This window comes from Artibeus jamaicensis, unplaced genomic scaffold (genome assembly GCF_021234435.1).
Source record: "Artibeus jamaicensis isolate MK-2021 breed Jamaican fruit bat unplaced genomic scaffold, CSHL_Jam_final scaffold_833, whole genome shotgun sequence".
NCBI lineage: Eukaryota > Metazoa > Chordata > Mammalia > Chiroptera > Phyllostomidae > Artibeus > Artibeus jamaicensis.
In genome coordinates, this window is record NW_026522056.1 from 235,002 (window position 1) to 252,885 (window position 17,884).

Sequence of the window (17,884 nt, forward strand, 5' to 3'; positions counted from 1 at the left end):
GACAGATAAAAGGGAGGGGAAAACAGGCAGGGAAGGAAGAAGAGGGTGGGAGGAAGAGCTCATTCTTTTTTCTTTGTAATAATTTCAGTAAATTACACGCAGTCTATGACTCTTGTTTGGAAGAACTGTGAACTAAATGTGACCTACATATGCAAAACTTACAAATTTATTAGTGGCTTGTGCAGTAATTTTTCTTTTAATGTTTCTGTGGCAACTAGTGACAAATTAATAAGAGCTTAATTTTTATACAAATAGTTTTATTACAAATTTGAATTTTTAAGAAATACACATTTAAAGAAATTACATAAAAGGCCTTAGTAGTCTTAAAAACGTTTTGGAGACTTTCAGTGAAATGTCACTTCAGGCATAGTGGTCCGATTCTGCTCTCCTGCAATCCATCCGTTCCCTGCTGAAGTCTGAACACAGCTCATGAAAAACCAAGAAAGCCACCTGAATGTGCTTACATGTAAAAATACTGATATTTTGAGTCAACAGAGCTGTTTTTCACACCAGGTTGCAGAATGAGGAATACTAATAAAATGAAGGCCTTTTAAGGTTGTTGCTTTTGAAGTCAAGTCATTCAGTTTGTGATTAGTGTTTAAAACCCTGAATATATTTAAAACAGAATAAAAACAATAAGCTCAAAGTACATGTTTCAGTATAATAGACACCATATTCATGAACCTGGATTTGGTTTTGGCAATACACAATTTTTGGTTTGGAGGTGAACAATGAAAACTGGTGTTTCACATTCAATACCCTGGTGTTTAAAATTCCATGTTAAAGGAGAACACAGTCTTTTAAAGGAAGAAACTATAAGCTTTATTTTAACAGTGGAACTGAAACTAAAAACTTGACCTGCCTAACTGCTGACATCTATATAAATTACTAAAATATATATATATATTTAATTTCTGTCTATTTTGGACCATTTTTATTCCACAGGATAATTGTGATTTCTGCGAAAGCAGCTGCGTAGTACCACACATAGCAGAAAGACCTTAATTTATATTTGGGGATTGGGAGATATGGCCACTGCACCTGTAATTCCATTTGGAGGTTCAAAACACTGTTTCACATGACTATTATTTGTACAGACCAAGGGACCTGAATTTTGAAAACAGCTAGACAGTGACATAAACAAACATTTCATCTGGGGGGTGGAAAATGAATCTATTATCATACAAGAATGAAAACGGGCGTTCAAACAGTATGGAAGGCCCCGCACACCTCCTAGCACCCTTTGGTTTTCTGATGGAGTTCTCATTTTACACATCAGTGCACTGCATTGTAGAACAGACTTATATTTTTATTTCATCAAAAGTGCCATTTTGTATGTCACTACTGACAGCTTATCGATGTCTCTGTATCTCCTTCAGCAAGTAGAGGCCAATGAAGCAGGGTGTGTTAGTTAACGCAGATTCCTATAAGGCACTTTACGGTTTTCATACTGAAAGTGAGGTACACAGGATATATTTCTAGGGTTTGTTGCTGTTAAAAAAAGAGGAAGGGGAAGAGGAGGGAGTAGCACCATGTTGTGACGTTAGCTGAGGGCTGAGCTTCATTATGTTCTTCTCATACAGACTTGACAGCGACTGACATGCGTGCTCAGCTCCCCAGCCTTCAAGGTGGACGGTATGGGCTTCCTAAAACGCAGCAAAGAAAACAACCAGCCATCACTTCATTGCTTGTCAAACAGGCAAGCAAGTTTCTCAGCCCTCCCACCTGCTTGGAGATCTCTAAGGGATCAGACAGGGATGGGCTCCAGCCCCATGACAAACAGCCACCGTTATTTAGCCTGACTGTAAGAGGGCACTGTGCTGGGGGCATTACATCGCCTTCATAACGCATGGAGCAATACAGTTATCACCTGCCTTCTCCATCCCCAGCTCTGAGGTCAGTGACATTCCATGGAGCACACAGACAGTGAAGGCACAGGTCACATCACCCCATGTCTGTTTAGCACCAAAGTCTCAATCACTCCCCATCACACCCCCTCCCTCCTTGAACTATAGCTAAACTTTTTCTTCTCAACCCGATTATAAACTCCTCCAGGGGAAGAAGATTGCCCTTCTGTGTTATACTTCACACATACTAATATTTATGGAATAATGTCATGAGCAACAAATCTGGAAAAATTAACTAGACCTCAAAATACTTCTATAACTTTTGAAGGATTTATATGCAGGTGGTCTGATTGAAAACCAAAGAGAAGGGAAGACACCTAATGCTCCAAATACTTTCTTGATCCTACGAAGTTACCTTATTTGGACTACTGGAAAAATACAGACTGAACTAAAATAGACAATCAAGTTCTATTATAATCAAAAGAGTCATATAAAAAGTACTTTGTCCTAAAATGAAGGTTAATTTTTATCAACTTTTGGTGAAAATCACATGCCCCTAAATTAATTATTTAAGTTAATGGGCATTACCTAATTTTGTTAAGAAAGCATTTTAGTTCATTGTACCAGGATACTGGTTCAAAAATATCTGCATTTTTATCTACTTACCCTATAACACAAAGCTCCAGGAGCTGATACGTACATTAAGTGGCATTTCAGTAGCTAATGGTTAAATTCTATTGGTAAAGTTGACATCAAGTTTCCAGTTGCCTAAAAAGTACTTATTAGGCACCTGGTAATTTTTTGATGCTTTAAAGAGGCAAATGCGTTGCTTCACCTTTTATGATCTAAGCTACAAAAAGATGGGGTCATAGCAAACTTCCACAAAATTCTCTCCAAAAAGGTAAAGATAAGAAAGGCGTAACTCAAGGGACGAGAAGCTCATTTGGGGAATGGACAGTGAGTAATGGTCCAGGCTCCATCAGCCTCCTACATCTGCTGCACCACGTGTTCCTGCCCATCGGGGACCAGGCCAGGCTCCAGCTGAACTGCAACAAGGTCAGCAGCCTCTTGGAACAGTCGTTTAAAAGGTAAAACTTCGGAAAGGAAAAGAAAGGTCTTCCCTTTTCATTTCAGATGCATTTGTACTGAAATTTATCTGCACATGTCTAAAAACCAAAGTTGTGTTAAGTCACTCAGAATTCACACTATGCAATGAAAATGAATGCTGCTCACTTTTCTCTCACTCTGTTAAAGATATATTTTTAAATGCTCTTTGAAGATTTTAATTGCTTGAATTGCATTTTAGTGGATTCACCTAGAAAAATGAACAACGACCTTTGTTCTTTCGTGGTGTTTCCGTCAATAAAAGAATTAAGCCCATCACCTAAGGTCTGCCTTTGAAAATTGTCTCGGTTATCTGCCCATGTAGAACAGAATCAAATGTTCATTACTACACGTGGAAGAAGCATTGCTGATTATTACTTTATAACCATCTTTGAGACTTTGCATTGGAAGGTATATGGATCATGGATGAATAAAAAAAATAAAGGCCACAAAGTGGGTGAAGGTCCTACGACAGAGGGTCATTCCGACTTACTTGAACATCTCACTTCTCTCTATAATGGCAAGCCAAAAGCTGTAAGCATTTGCATAGTAATTACAAGTCCCACGGCCGTGGCACTCGATGAATGGAGCACTTCTAAACTCTTCCAGACAGGAGCCAGGGGATGCAAGGGCTTGGCCAGAACCTTCAGCCCCAGCACTGGTATGCTGCGGAACAAAGGAACCATGTCAGCAATTCTCACCCACAGACCAGAGAGGGCGCTACTATTCCCAGGGAGGAGCCAGAATGCTCCTTCCACAAAGGCAGCCCTCTGCCTCATGCAGTCACCACAGAGCGAGCTCATGCCCACACTGCTCATAGCCTGCAAGCTGGTCCCTGCTCCACCCACTGCTCAGGGCAGCACTCCACGCAGTACCAGAATCAGTCAACCGTTCCTCCCAAAATAGGAGGTGACCAGTCCAGCTTCATCAGATTTTAACAAAATGCTGTTCTTGCTATATCTTATTTTTGAAACACCGAAACCTCTTCCAACTTAGAACATGAGACAACAGCCAAAATGTACAAATGATGCTGTAACCAACTGATGTGAAATCAGGCTCTCTGAAGTATATAGAATAATCAAAATCCTGTATTTGCTACATTAGATGCTACATGTCCTCTAAAGAAAGAAAGATCATCCATTCTTTTTAAAAGAGGAAATTTGACAAAAGAACAAGAAAATGGAATAACTACTATTGTAACTCTTAAATTGCAATTTGGTCTAATGGCTTAAAAAGGTGATGTGGAAAGTACCTGTGTAGAATCATTTACTGGGAATTATTCTAGTATAACCTGATCTGACAAATTCAGAGCTTTCATATGCTCAATCAATACTGTAAATTCAGCATTTACTTTACTTTAATAAAGTAAAATAAGGAAATACAATGGGACCTCAAACAGGTACCATGTTTCCTGTTCCAATTGGTTTTTCAAGGGAAGGGAACATTCAGGGCAGCTGGGTGTCGGGAGGGCAGTCTCGGCCCACACGAAGGGTGTGGGTACTCACAGGAGGGGAAGAGGCAGCACGCTGTTAGCCAATATTCCACTGCTCTCTTCCTGACTCAAGCTTCTGCTCTCTGGCTCGCATGTATTCTAGTAAATGTATACCTTTCACATGCACATCCTTCTCCTCTTCTACCTCACTCTAGGAAATGTCATCATGTCCTCCTGGCTACTAATCCCAGAGCAGTCACTCTCATGATAATAGGAGGACCCTGTCTGGGCATTGGAACCAGTGTGCACCCAGCGGAGCAGGCCAGGTTCCTCCCCAGGAGGAAGACAGGCCTAAGCAGCATGAGCACAGAACTGAGGGGTGGCAGCACTGGAGAGAGGAGGTAGGGGTGATAGTGGGTGGCTCCTCTAGGAAAACACAACGTTGCCCGAGACACTTACCATCACAAAGGAATAGCCGATCCAGAGTGAGGACCACCCATTGGGGCACGGTGGGATCTGAATCGTCTGGCTGTGTACCGCCATCACCATGGCTGGAGCCTCACACACTGCACACCTGGAAGGTACAAGAGCAAAGATACTTAGCAGCTCAAGGGATGGCCCAGGATGAAGCCATTACTTATGCATTCTTTTTCCCATTACTTACAGTCAATCTTTTCCCTCAATTTTTCTGACTCAATTACATGTTTATCAAATTGATAATGTGACCACTTCTTGGACTCCAAGGCTCAGAGACTTCTGGTTGGTTTTATAAGCCTGTTTCCATATTAAAATATTCAACTCAAAACTACATCCAACACAAGTGACTTAATTATCTGCTTTGTTGAAGGAAGAAAATGGAAACCTGAGCTGAACAGTGGCCTTCTCCCAGAGGAGCTGGGGCTGCAGGTGACTTTGTTTCCTCTTTTATGTTTTCCAATTTTTCAACAATGAGCATGTATTTCAACAAACACAATTAGTGCTTGGTGAAATCCAAGTGCCACCACTTCCAGAATGCAGCCATTTGTTTTAAGTGAGGAATCGTCTAAGACATAAGACTTAGAGTAGCCAAAACGAATAATGCACCTGGGGCTGCATGTCCATGTGAGCCTCCCTTAGAAGACTTGTTCCAGACCTGGAGCCAAAAGACGAATGATGGGCCCCTGCCCTGGGCCAAGGCTGTCCTCGGGACCACTGAGGCTGTAGTAAGTCTCAAAGAACCCTCCCCAGGACAGACATTTCCCAAGCAGGCTGCCTCACATGCAGCCACCCAGGAATAAATTAAAACAACCCACAATGTTCTGACTCAGACCCTCTCAACCAAGGGAACTCTTTGATGGTGAGATAATGTTTTCTAAAAAAAAAAAATTAAACACTAGCAGGAAAATAATTATATTCAAGTCACAAAATGAACAGAGTTTTAACAACGCTGATAAATGACTATAAATGGTATTAATAATTACACCTAGTTATGCTAGAACATTTGCATGAAAATGGATGAGGAGTGGGAAGAGGGCCTAAATTAGTCATTCAATTTTCCATGGACTTGGGGGTGTGTGTGGTGCGTGCAATTTTCTTTTTTTTTCCTCCACACAGATGCAGATGAATTAAAAGGCTCGGTTAAACGACAGTTACTGAAATTGGCCTTATACACCATCTGCCTGCCAGACGCAGAAACCAGAAATAAAGCAAGAAGGAAAGGCTCTCTCCGGGCTAGAGAGACTCAAGTGGCTGTAGAGAAGGTGGCCCTGACCCCGTCAGATGGCTGAGTAGGAAACAGAACCACAGAGTTAATTTTACAGTCCCTTAAAATTCACAGTCCAATTCCCCATATAATTTATGAAGAAACTGAAGTCACAGTGTCAAAGCCAGAAGTAGAACTCAGTTCTTCTTTCTACTACCACAATTAAACAATTAGTTTTATGATGATTCTTGCCCTTAGGAAGCCAGAAAGTACTTAGCAGCCCTCAGAAGAACCATGTAAGTCCTGAGAAGTCACTGAAAACCTGTCACCAGGAAAACCTGCTTTTGGAGAGGCCAGGAGAAATGGGCTTCCTCCATCATTGCCAAAAGGAAATGTGAGAAATATATGGCTTAAGGAGTAGCAGGCTTAAAGGATGTGACTTGTAAGCTCCTTTCACGCTGAGTTACTATGGGTCAGTTAACAGAAAGACATAAAAAACCCGAGGTGTACAGTACTGGGATATTTGAACAACTCATGCTTACAGAACCAGGGGTTCTTACTGAAGTTAATGGGCCCAGAGAGAAAAGTGAATCTAAGATACAAGGCTTATGAACACCTGTTTTTGGAATATTCCAAACGTATGCCAGAACTCTCATGTTCTCCACCAAATCAAGGTCAAATGTCAATTTTATCAAGAAGGTAAATAAAAAAATGAAAAATTATTTTCTACCTGTTGTCCAAGGGAGGCTAAACAAAAACACAAAGGTGGTTAGTTTTCCTTCTCATACATTCAGCATGGTTCTGAACAAGGAAAGTCTCAAAACAGAGCAATCAACAGGCCCTCAGTGACATTTTCAAGTGCTGTCTGTGGTTTGAAAAGTGCCACTCTGGAAGGGTAATGCATGCCTGACTTTTCCCACTGAAGACTCATAAGTTTTCTTACAGCTGAAAAAATCAGAAAGTTGTCTGGAGATATTTCAATGCAAGGCAATCTAAAACTTGTGATTCTCCTATTTATCAGGCATCTCCCAGTCTTTCTGCTCCAGGTCCTAAGTGGCACAGTTCTCTTCATAAGACTGTGATGGGCCAGGCCTGGCCTCTCTGCCTGCTGCAGCCACAAGCACCACCACTGGGCAGCCTGCCCCCACACAGGCAGTGATCAGAGACTGATTGGTGGCCACACACCACTGGACCCCCACACAGGGGCTCCAGGAGCCAGCTCCAAGTGCTCGCTTCTTGTTCCCGTCCCTTCTGACTGCAGGCCACTTCCTAGCCAACACGCTACTTCTTTCATCATATTCAAAAGCTGCTGATTGCTTTAAAGGGACCAAAGCTCAAGTTCTTTCTGATTCTCCCTCTCCTAGGGCAAACTTATTCTGTCTTGTTATTCTTTTCATCCTTTATTATCTTAGTTTGTAAAAGTAAAATTATAGAATGGCTTAGTAGTCAAATAAATTTATTCATTTGCCACTTAGCTATTACTACTGAGTAAAGGTAAGGAATCAACTTTTAATTCAAAGGTAAGAGGCAAAGATGAAACAATCATGTATTTTTCAATTATAATAATTTCAATTTCCCATATTACTTCCTCCCAGGCAGACTCTTGGGGACCTAAAAACATACTCTCTATGTGAATTAGTGTGGAAGGCACTTAATCTGGGAAGTAGCTGAGTCACACGCATGCATTTGCAGCTGAGTACAATACCACCCAAGACAGTAAAAGTTGGTAGAGGTGGGGAATATGAGGAAAATTTGAATATGCATATATCTGACATATACAATAAATCTGTATAATCTTTTTATGTAAAAAGGACAGATACACAGCTTGTGGTATTACCATTTCTTGGGGACCACCTCACACCTATATTTAAGTTCCTGCATTAAGTGCCACTGAACTGTCCACTGAAACATAGTTATGATAAATTTCATGTTATGGTATTTTACTACAATTAAAAATCATTAAATATTTTTTCAAATTTCATGGAAGTAGAGGTAGTTCAGGGGGGAAAAAAAAAGCCTTGAAAGGCTCCTTAAGAGGATTATTTAAGGGAAACAAAGTTGAAAATCCTATTCTGACGCTTGCTGAGCCTTCGATGACACTGCTTTGCTTGTAGGGGGAAAGACAACCACGGCAGTGCATCACTTGAGATATGCATTCTGTTCCAAACCTGGGCATTATCTCACAATGGATCTGCACTGTAATTCTTAAGGAGGATAACTGACTTTTATATAAAATCATTTTTATGGCCAATTTCTATGACAAAACTCAAATAGCATAATTAATAAACTGAATGGCAATGGATTAATGTTTGGGGGGAAATGAAAAACAAAAAATCTCTGTCTAGGCTACAAGCAATTTTTCTCCTTCAATTATACACTTGTTCCTACAAATGCTCCACTCACCTGCTAATAAACGGTCTAATATTTTCCCCAGAGATGGGTGCCATAGACATTGGCATGGGTGCTGGAGTGGACAACCAGTAGGAATAATCATTTCGGGAGGCGAAGTTGCAGACATTGTTGATATTGCAGAACAGGAAGGGCATCGTACTGAACTTGCGCAGGCAGCTTCCAGCCGTGCCTGGAGGTGCAGGGAGAGGTGACAAAGTGAAGTATTTGCTTTCTAATTCACTGTCTGCCTCTGTGTAAAATGAATTTAAGCTGGCTAGTAATGAAAGCCATATATGCAACCTAACCATTAAAATAGAAATATATTTTTTTAAATTATAAATAAAAGTAAACATACTAAACAGACAAGCACAACTTTAAATGAGCATTAAATTAAATTTAAAGTAATCAAGGCAAAAGGGAAACTTAAAGAATTATGTAGGACATTTGGACCGAATTCTAGAAGGTATTTAGCATGGGGTTCCTTATACAATGGATAGGAACACAGTGGACAGTGTCTTTAACACCAATTTTGCCAAAAATGTAGAGATGTACTTTATATAGCCACTTGTGGTTTGCAAACACAGTACAAGTTACCGATATCTAACATTAAAACATAATCTGAATATCTGGTGGAAGATGGATAGCTGAGGGGGAGGAAGAAAATGACAATAGACATTAGCCTTCTGCTGATGTAAACCAACAGAATGGATGTAGCTTAGAACATGCAGAAAAAAAATTTGGACAGAGTAATATGGGACCTTTTTTTTAAAAGATTTTATTTATTTTTTTAGAGAGGGAGAGGGAGAGAAACATCAATGTGTGGTTGCCTCTCACACACTCCTCACTGAGGGCCTGGCCAGCAACCCAGGCCTGTGCCCTGACTGGGAATCAAACCAGCGAGTGTTTGGTTTGTAGGCCGGCACTCAATCCACTGAGCTAAACCGGCCAGGGCAGGGACTTTTTTTTTAAAGCCACAGTAAAGCTGCTCTATATTAAAGATATCAATGCAAACTTTTATGTGTGTATTTCAGAGATCTTGATCCTACTTGCTAATTTGAAGAAGAGATCAAAAGCTTTATTATCCTAAAAATTTTCAAAGACTCAGCATTTACATTTTCCTGGCTTCACATTAGTAACACAGTGGCTATTAAATTGATGGCTCATTTGGCAAGGATGGAAGGAAATCGAGGCTTAGCCCTCTTTTCTTTAACTAGGTCCTCGGGGCACTCTGAAATACAGGACCAGAGCCGAAATACACCATGACTCCACTGAGGCACTGCATGTATCTATCACAGAATTTGTGCATTTGTAACAATGAATGCATTTGTAAACGTCTCACCTAAGTCCTGTCCATGGGCCCGTTCATTGCCTTGCACATAGAGCAAAGAGTACCCGTGGTAAAGAATTTTGGTCCCAGGAGGACACTGTGGATCTTCTGTTGTTTGACTGTGTCTGGTCACAAGGAAACCGTGATCAACAGATGGGGTGCCTGGGGGACCCATGGATCCTGGCAAACCATCAGGGCCTGGTGGTCCCGGGAACCCTCTTGGACCTGGAAGACAGAAGAGATATTGGGTTCCCCAGTCACAGTCAAGTTGCTCTGGATGGCCTCAAGCAAGACCCATCAAATACAACAATCCACCTTCTTGCTGTCTTAGCTTTTCCTTTCTACATAACACCTTCAGGTGTTTTACATGCAAAGCAGATGCTCAAAAAATTTAGTCCAATAAATAAATGAAATCAGAGAAAAGGAATATACGAATAAATGGAATAAATGACATGGTTCTGTACATGTAATGCATACAACATTTTGGCGCTCCTCTAAGAAAGAATTATTATAGAATTATTAAAACAACCTCCTTTTAAAGTGACCTCCCTTCCGTGTCTGCCCAAAGCCCGTGCATGGAAACAGGGAAGTAAGAAAGCTCCCATGCAGTGGATCCCTTAGTGCCCAGGGTAACTATGCTGCCTGTGGAACTTCTGCTGGGCTGTGCCCTTTGCTCAATTATTCAATGCCCTTTGGCATCTCAGTCATTATGGGATATTTGAGTTCCCTACTTCCTAGGGAAGAGAACCAACATTATCCCTAGCCTTGGGCCAACACTGGCATTATCATCTACTTTCCCTTGTCCATTGCTGAAACAGAATTTCTGTAGCTGCAGCCTGCTCCTCTCATAGGAAAACAGACAGGACCATCACTCTTGGCCTGCTTTCAACAACATCTGGAAAATACTGTGCTTTGATCAACGTCTGTCTCCCTATACAGAAAAAGTGATGACAACTATTTAACTCTTCTATAGGATCTGATTTCTTCTAAGAAACAGACTTCTTCGGAAATCTTTCAAACAACATTTTTCAAGTCTATTTTGCAGGTTTCCACATGCCTAGGCCTAGTGCTTTTAACCGAAAGACACAGGTAGAGGTAAGGCTGGGAAGCTGCAGTAAACCTACCAGGAGGTCCAAAGGGTCCCGGCTCTCCTTTCTGGCCAGGGGCACCATCAAAACCGGGAATACCTGGTGGTCCAGGTAAGCCTACTGACCCTGTCACACCTGAAGGAAGAGAAAAAGAATTTGTGATCTGGTCCTAGAGAGCAGTAGACTGTATCTTTTTCTTCCCTTCTGAAATGTCCTCTTTCCCCTTCTGGAAAATAAGCATAAGGCTTTTGACTGCAGATGAGTTTTCCCAGAGAAGCACAATTGCTTCCGGCAAACCTGTATACACATCTCCGAGGCAACTGCCAAACTGACATTAGAATGGGTGTGCATTTCATCACTGCATTCAGGGTTCTCCCTGGTTTCCTGACGTTATTGCTGTTATTATTTGGCAGATTGTTTTGGAAAAGGCAGGCTATGTGTGCTGGAGACAGAGATATTTGACACATTTTCATTTTCTCACACATGTCCCCCTTGGCCATATTCCAGCATCTAAGTAATTGTTAGGCAACAGATATATTGACAATGAATAACGTCTTCTTTATGTGTACAGTTTAATTTTAGGTAGTTTAAATTTAAACTTTCCTGTGTTCTACCTTCTAATTCTTAATGTTTTCATTATTCTTTATTTTTCACCCATTCCTTACCAATAGCTCTTGAAATAGGAGGTGTCTGGCCCAAATAAACAGAAAGATTCTAGGTTAGGATGTCTGGGAACAACAGAAATGAGCACAAGCCTTTGCCAGTTGGGTAGAGCTTCTGGACCAATTGCTAAGAGCACCAGTTCTTACTGTTTAGATTACTGCTTCTTACCATCTCTGTCCTCCTAGCTGGGAAAGATGATGTGGTTCCTTTCACTCATATTTTTCTAAGTGAACACAGATGTGTTAGGTTGTATGTTCCTGTAGCTATTCTTGTATTTTGGTCAGGCTTTTTTTAGGTACACTAAAAAACTTTGTTCAGTTTTGATATAAAGAAAGGTAAAAAAAAAAAATATCATAGTCAAACAGGTGTTTATGTGGCCATTACCCAGAGACTTTGATTTTTAGACACATGAGTAAAGAGGAAATACCTTCCCATTTCCTCCTGACCCCCTACTTCTTCCCTGTACAGCATGGTTATTCTTACCTTGCTGTCCTTTGGGGCCTGGAGGTCCCTGAATCCCTTTCATACCAGCAGGACCCTCAGGACCAGGGAAACCTGGTTCCCCTTTGACGACATGATAAGGACCTGGTGGTCCAGGGGGACCTGGAAGACCTGTGGGAATCAAGGGGGCCACTGATCAATTTCACATCAACACACAGGGCCAGAAATAGCTTGAGAAGAGTCCAATATGAAACCCAATCCAAATAGAGTATTTCTCAGATGGAAAATCATTATCAAAAAACACAAGTAATCAGATCCTCATAAGTCATGGATGTAACTGCACACCTTTATTATTTTACCTAAAATCCTTAGTCCTCAAGACTGGAACAGACATTGGGTCATCGATGCAAACTACCCACTGAATTCGGGAATCCCTACGACCACCATTAGCCCTCGCTTCAACACTGCCCATAGGGGAAGCTCATTCTCTCCCAGGCATCCCTCTTGTGACTTGGAGAGCTCCCACATTTGCAATTACAATGTTTTTCTCATACTTATCCGAAATAAGCCCGACTGTTCATTACAACCTCTGGTCTTAATTTTTAATGATGAATAAATATAACCCTTCTTCTGCATGACAGGTCTTGAAATATGTGCAATAATATAGAGTTTGCAAAGGATTGTGAAGTTTGCCTCAACCTCCCTTCTTCAGCCAAACACCCCTAATTCTCTCACTCCTTTCGCACACATTCCTCTTCCCACCGTACTCCCACTGTATTCTCCAGTTGCTCATTCTCTTCCTTGAAACCTGGTTTAAAAAATTAAACACAGCTCTACAAATAAGGTCTGACCAGCAGAGACTCCAATGAGATGCATGGTGTAAACTACTTCCAAAATTATCTTGTGTTATTTTTTGAGAAAGATTTTAAAAATTATTTAAATTTTTAATTACAGTTGACATATTATATTAGTTTCAGGTATACAACATAGTAATTAGATATTTATCTATACCTAACAAAGTGAGTACCCTAATAAATTTAGTACCCACCTGACACTATAGGGTTATTATTAATTCTGCTTTAAATGTTTAGTAGTACTCCAGTGAAGCCATCTAATTTTGGCTTCCTATTTGGGAGGTTTTCTTTTTTTTAAGCTTTATTAAAGGATAATTGACAAATAAAATTGTAAGATATTTAAAGTACATAATATAATGATTTGACACATGTATAACTGTGAAAGGATTCCTTTTTCGTGTTAATTAACACATCCATCACTTCACTCATTAACTCCTTTTCTTTGTATGAGAAATTTTTAATCATTTTTTATTGTTATTCTGTTACAGTTGTCCCTCCCTTTGCCCTCCTCCACCCATCCCACCCCCCTGCTTCCATAGTCAGTTCCCACCCTGGTGTCCATGTCCATGGGTCATTCATCCATGTTCTTCAACTGGTCCCTTCCTCCTCTTTCCACCATCATCCCCTTCCCTTCTCCCCTTGGTCACGGTCAGTCTGTTCCATGTTTCCATGCCTGTGGTTCTATTTAGTTCATTAGTTTCTTTTGTTCATTAGATTCCTCTTATAGGTGAAATCATATGGCATTTGTCTTTCATCAACTGGCTTATTATCCTGTGTTTCTGGAGCCACTGTACACTGTTGATTCCCAGTGGTGGGAAGTCAAGAAGTTTCTCCTTTCCTATGAAGAACTCCTTGCTCTCCAACCAGAATTTACTCAGCTTATTCATGCAAGATTGACATTATTCCTATCACAACGTCAAGTCGCTGATTTCTAGTGTACTTCAGAGCTGTGATATTTTGTGAATCTTGAGTCTATAAAACCCTCTCTACTTCACTGACCTCAGTTGCAGATTTCACAAACTTTACTTTCAAAGTAAGTCTCTGGGAAAAACATCTATGAGATGACCCAATCCCGACAAGCTACCAAATAATTTGATTGAGTAACCATTTTCTAATGATATTGAAGTCTTTTCACAGAGGTATAGCCAAACACCCTAATTTTGTGAGTTCAGTGGCTTTCATATTTCCTTAGATCCATATGACACCTTCCAATACAGCATATTCTCTTACCTTTAGTTCCAGGGAAACCTTGGTCTCCTGGGTCTCCTTTAACTCCCTGAATGCCAGGGAGACCTTTCAGACCTGGGAGAAAGCAGAATATTGTCTTTGCACAGAATTCCAAAGATACACAAGGATGTGTGTATGCATGTGCACAAATATACACACACATGCACATTTGTATATATGCATATACATGCACATGCACGCATATACATACACACACTCATGGTGAAAATTTTCTAATTTAGGCTTGTAGAAGACAAGAGCATTATTTTGGGGCAACTATGTAAAACTTTTAATGAAACTCTTCTTTCCAGAACCCAAAAGTTATATCATATGACAAACTGTAAAGTGCCCATAACCACTGGAGGGGCACGTGCTACTGTTTTTTATCACAATCTGGTTCACACATGTCCCCATACAGACCATAAAACACCTGCAGGCTGAGAATTTGTTTTATTCACCTTTCATTCATATATATCCGATTCAGCACTAAAAATCACAAGCCTGAAAGCTTGCAGGCACCCTCTACATCTTTGCTTAATACATTAACAAATTAATGAATGGCCAAAATCCATGACTTTTTATTGATATGCAAATAATGAGATGTAAATGATCCACTGATTCTGTGTAGGAAAATCAAAATACCTTTATACAGCCATTCATAGTATTATATAAATGGGGCTGTCACAGAAATAGCATTTTTAATTCAAAGAGAACAAGACCTTGTTCTATAATTATCCTGGTTCTATCAGTACTGAAATGGCAGTGGTTAGGAAGCTCTGGTAATAGGTAAATGTGTCTTTAAGCAGCATCACCTTTACTGTCTTACCTTGAAAACCTGGAACTCCTGGAGGTCCCATATCACCCTTAGCACCTGTGATTCCTGGAGAGCCACCAATCCCCTAGACACACATAGAGAACATCAGTTGGGAATCACTCAGGAGATAGACAATAAAACTCTCAAGTAACCAGTCACTGGAAAGCTGCAAAGTATCTTTGTGGATAAATGGTGTTTTGTAGTTTCCTGAATGACGCAGAAATACTGAAAAAACCTCTATGTGTGTCTAAACAAGGTAATTGAATCCAACTTGCTTCATTCAGTGCGTCCCCTTGTCCATCAGTGTGGTAAGTTCCTAGACCACATGCCAGTCTTCATTCTGCTGTCCCTGCCCCACATTACAATGTCATGAACCATTGGAACCCCCTATACATTTACCGAAGCAACATGTCAATCTACCAACACCAAACTACCTTTCTGGAAAACTGCCCTCTAAACACTCAAGCATAGTGATTTTTCTTTTAGATTTAGCTTCATATCTTATCTGAAAAGTGATTTTAAATATAGAAAGATAAAAAAATACTCTAGGAGAATTCTTTTTATTTATTATATAGCAATATTCATGTATTTTAAAAATATTATCCCATGTCTAGCCAACTAAGTACAGATTTTACTTTCTCTAATTCCTTTCTCAATACATAAAAAATTGTATTATTTCTTACATACATCTGTTTCTTCCCTTTACGTTAAAGGTGCCACGACCAAAATAACACACAAATACACAGAGCTGACCCTTTGACAATGCAGGGGTTAGGGGACCAACCCCTAGCACAGTGGAAAATTCATGCATAACTTTTGACTCCTCAAAAACTTAACTACAGTATCCATGGGGAATTAGTTCCAGGACCCCCTGCAGATACCCAAATCCAAGTATGCTCAAGTCCCTTTATAAAATGGCATAGTAGAATAAAGCACACTGTCGGATCTCTGCATCTGTGAATTTCTAACTACACATTGAAAATACTGTCTTCAATCTGTAGTTGGTTGAATCTGTGGATGTAAAACGGACACAGAAGACTGCCTATATATTTATTGAAAAAAAAGAAAACACATATAAGTGGACTCGAGTCACTCAAACCATGTTGTTGAAGAGTCGACTATATATAGGCATGTCCGTGTATATATATATATATGTATGTGTATATGTATAAACACATAATATACACACACACATACACACATATTTATATGGAAGTATACAGAGAGACAGCCACTAGGAATTGGGAGTATATTTCCATGTTACTGAAGCTTGCTTTTTGAATCAGGTCTGTCAGTAGATTTTTAAACCCATGCACTGAGCTGTGTTTTAGAGTAGTATAACATTTCCCTTTAGTGGTTATTGTAAAACTAGACTGTAAAAAATGTTTAATAGTTGTCTACTGTGGGGCCAATAAAGATGGCTGATGACTGGCAAGAGGAGCGACTGAGGATTTGGGATTGTAACACATGTACACACAGACACATGCATATTATTTTGATTCTTTTCAAAAACAAAACCTACAAATGGACAACTTACAGGCATGCCTTGAAATCCAGGGTCTCCCTTGGGTCCTGGAACACCAGGAGTCCCTGGCCAGCCTGGGCTTCCTTTGTCACCTTTCAATCCATCAAGCCCAGGGAGCCCTGGAGGACCCATTGGTCCCGGAGGTCCTAACAACACAAAAAAGTCACACATTTAAAGTTAGAGTGTGGTTTTATGTATGAGTCATTGGCCTATGGTTGTCATCACTGCCACCCAACTGCCCCCAGCTGTACATACAATAACACCATATCTATTGTCATTCAACTGTCCCCAACTACATACAGCAACACCATATCAAGATGCATGAGCCCTGAAGAAATCAAGGCAGGTCCTGGGAGGAAGAATATGATCTTCTCAATGGACAGAAAATGTTGACATCAACACTGCCATCTCGGTGTCCAAACGCCCTATGTTGCTGTGCTCAAAGGTAGCTGTGCTATAGTACAGTCATCGTGGCTATGAGGCGGAGGTATGCCAGAATGTCACCTGGTTTAAAATCACCACCACAGGTGGCATTTGTGTGCCAGTCCTTCTCAACAATGTCATTTCTCCCCTCTCCCCAATCACTTGTCATATATACTAAGTTCCTTGATAGACAAGACATAAGAAAAGCACTGACCCAGCATAAACCAAACTACAAAAGCCCAATGGTTTAAAAAGTTTCAAGTTGTAATAAATGCTACAAACTTCTTAAAAACTCAATTGAGAATATGTATTTAAATCTCTTTTACACCTGCTCTTTCAGTCCCAGCTCTGACCCAGGTTAGACACGCTTACCTGGCAAGCCAGGTTGTCCCTGGGGACCCCGGTCTCCTTTGGGCCCCTCCACAGGGCGGCCTGGAGCTCCAGGCAATCCTGGCTGGCCTTGTGGCCCCGGAGGACCCATGAATCCTTGTTCTCCTTTGGATCCAGGAATTCCTGGGCTCCCAGCTAATCCTGGGAAACCCACCTCACCCTTTGAACCTAAACAATAAAAAGAGATTGAGATCATAACAAATGAAGGGAAGAAGAGAAACACCAGTATGCTGTCTAGGAAAGGGGCTTCTAGAAGGCACAGGAGACAAACTGAAGCTAAGTGCCCTTTTCTCTCTTTTATTAAATAACACCCCTACCATGGCCAGCCTAAAGAAGAGTAAGCTTAGGATACAAAAGCCTGGCTATCAATCTTTTTTTTATTGCTATTCAATTACAGTTGTCCCCATTTTCCCCCCTTACTCTCTCCTGCCCTACCTACCCCCAACCTACCACATTCAATCCTTCCCTACCTCATTGTCTTTGTCCATGGGTCCTTTATGCATATTTCTTGACTTGGCCCTTCCCTTTCTTTCCCCATTATACCCTTCTCATCTCCCCTCTGGTTACTGTCACTTCTTTATTCCCATGTCTCTTTGTTTTGCTCACTTGTTTGTTTTGTTGATTAGGTTCCACTTATACGTGAAATCATGTCTGTATTTCACTGACTGGCTTATTTC

The 17,884-nt window shown here is 40.6% G+C and overlaps 1 protein-coding gene across 1 annotated transcript in view; it reads right to left on the reverse strand.

The window, feature by feature from the left end:
• Nucleotides 1–236: 236 nt before the first annotated feature.
• COL4A1 (collagen type IV alpha 1 chain) overlaps nucleotides 237–17,884 on the reverse strand; it is a 154,560-nt gene continuing 136,912 nt past the window's right edge. Inside the window, exons 42-52 of the mRNA XM_037125658.2 lie at nucleotides 17,190–17,375; nucleotides 16,407–16,540; nucleotides 14,882–14,954; nucleotides 14,059–14,130; nucleotides 12,017–12,145; nucleotides 10,907–11,005; nucleotides 9,795–10,007; nucleotides 8,468–8,645; nucleotides 4,843–4,957; nucleotides 3,445–3,617; nucleotides 237–1,646 (exon numbers count right to left, since the gene is read on the reverse strand). Of these exons, the coding sequence (XP_036981553.2) occupies nucleotides 1,565–1,646; nucleotides 3,445–3,617; nucleotides 4,843–4,957; nucleotides 8,468–8,645; nucleotides 9,795–10,007; nucleotides 10,907–11,005; nucleotides 12,017–12,145; nucleotides 14,059–14,130; nucleotides 14,882–14,954; nucleotides 16,407–16,540; nucleotides 17,190–17,375 (1,454 nt within the window). The 3' untranslated portion in view covers nucleotides 237–1,564. The remainder of the gene's footprint in view (nucleotides 1,647–3,444; nucleotides 3,618–4,842; nucleotides 4,958–8,467; nucleotides 8,646–9,794; nucleotides 10,008–10,906; nucleotides 11,006–12,016; nucleotides 12,146–14,058; nucleotides 14,131–14,881; nucleotides 14,955–16,406; nucleotides 16,541–17,189; nucleotides 17,376–17,884) is intronic.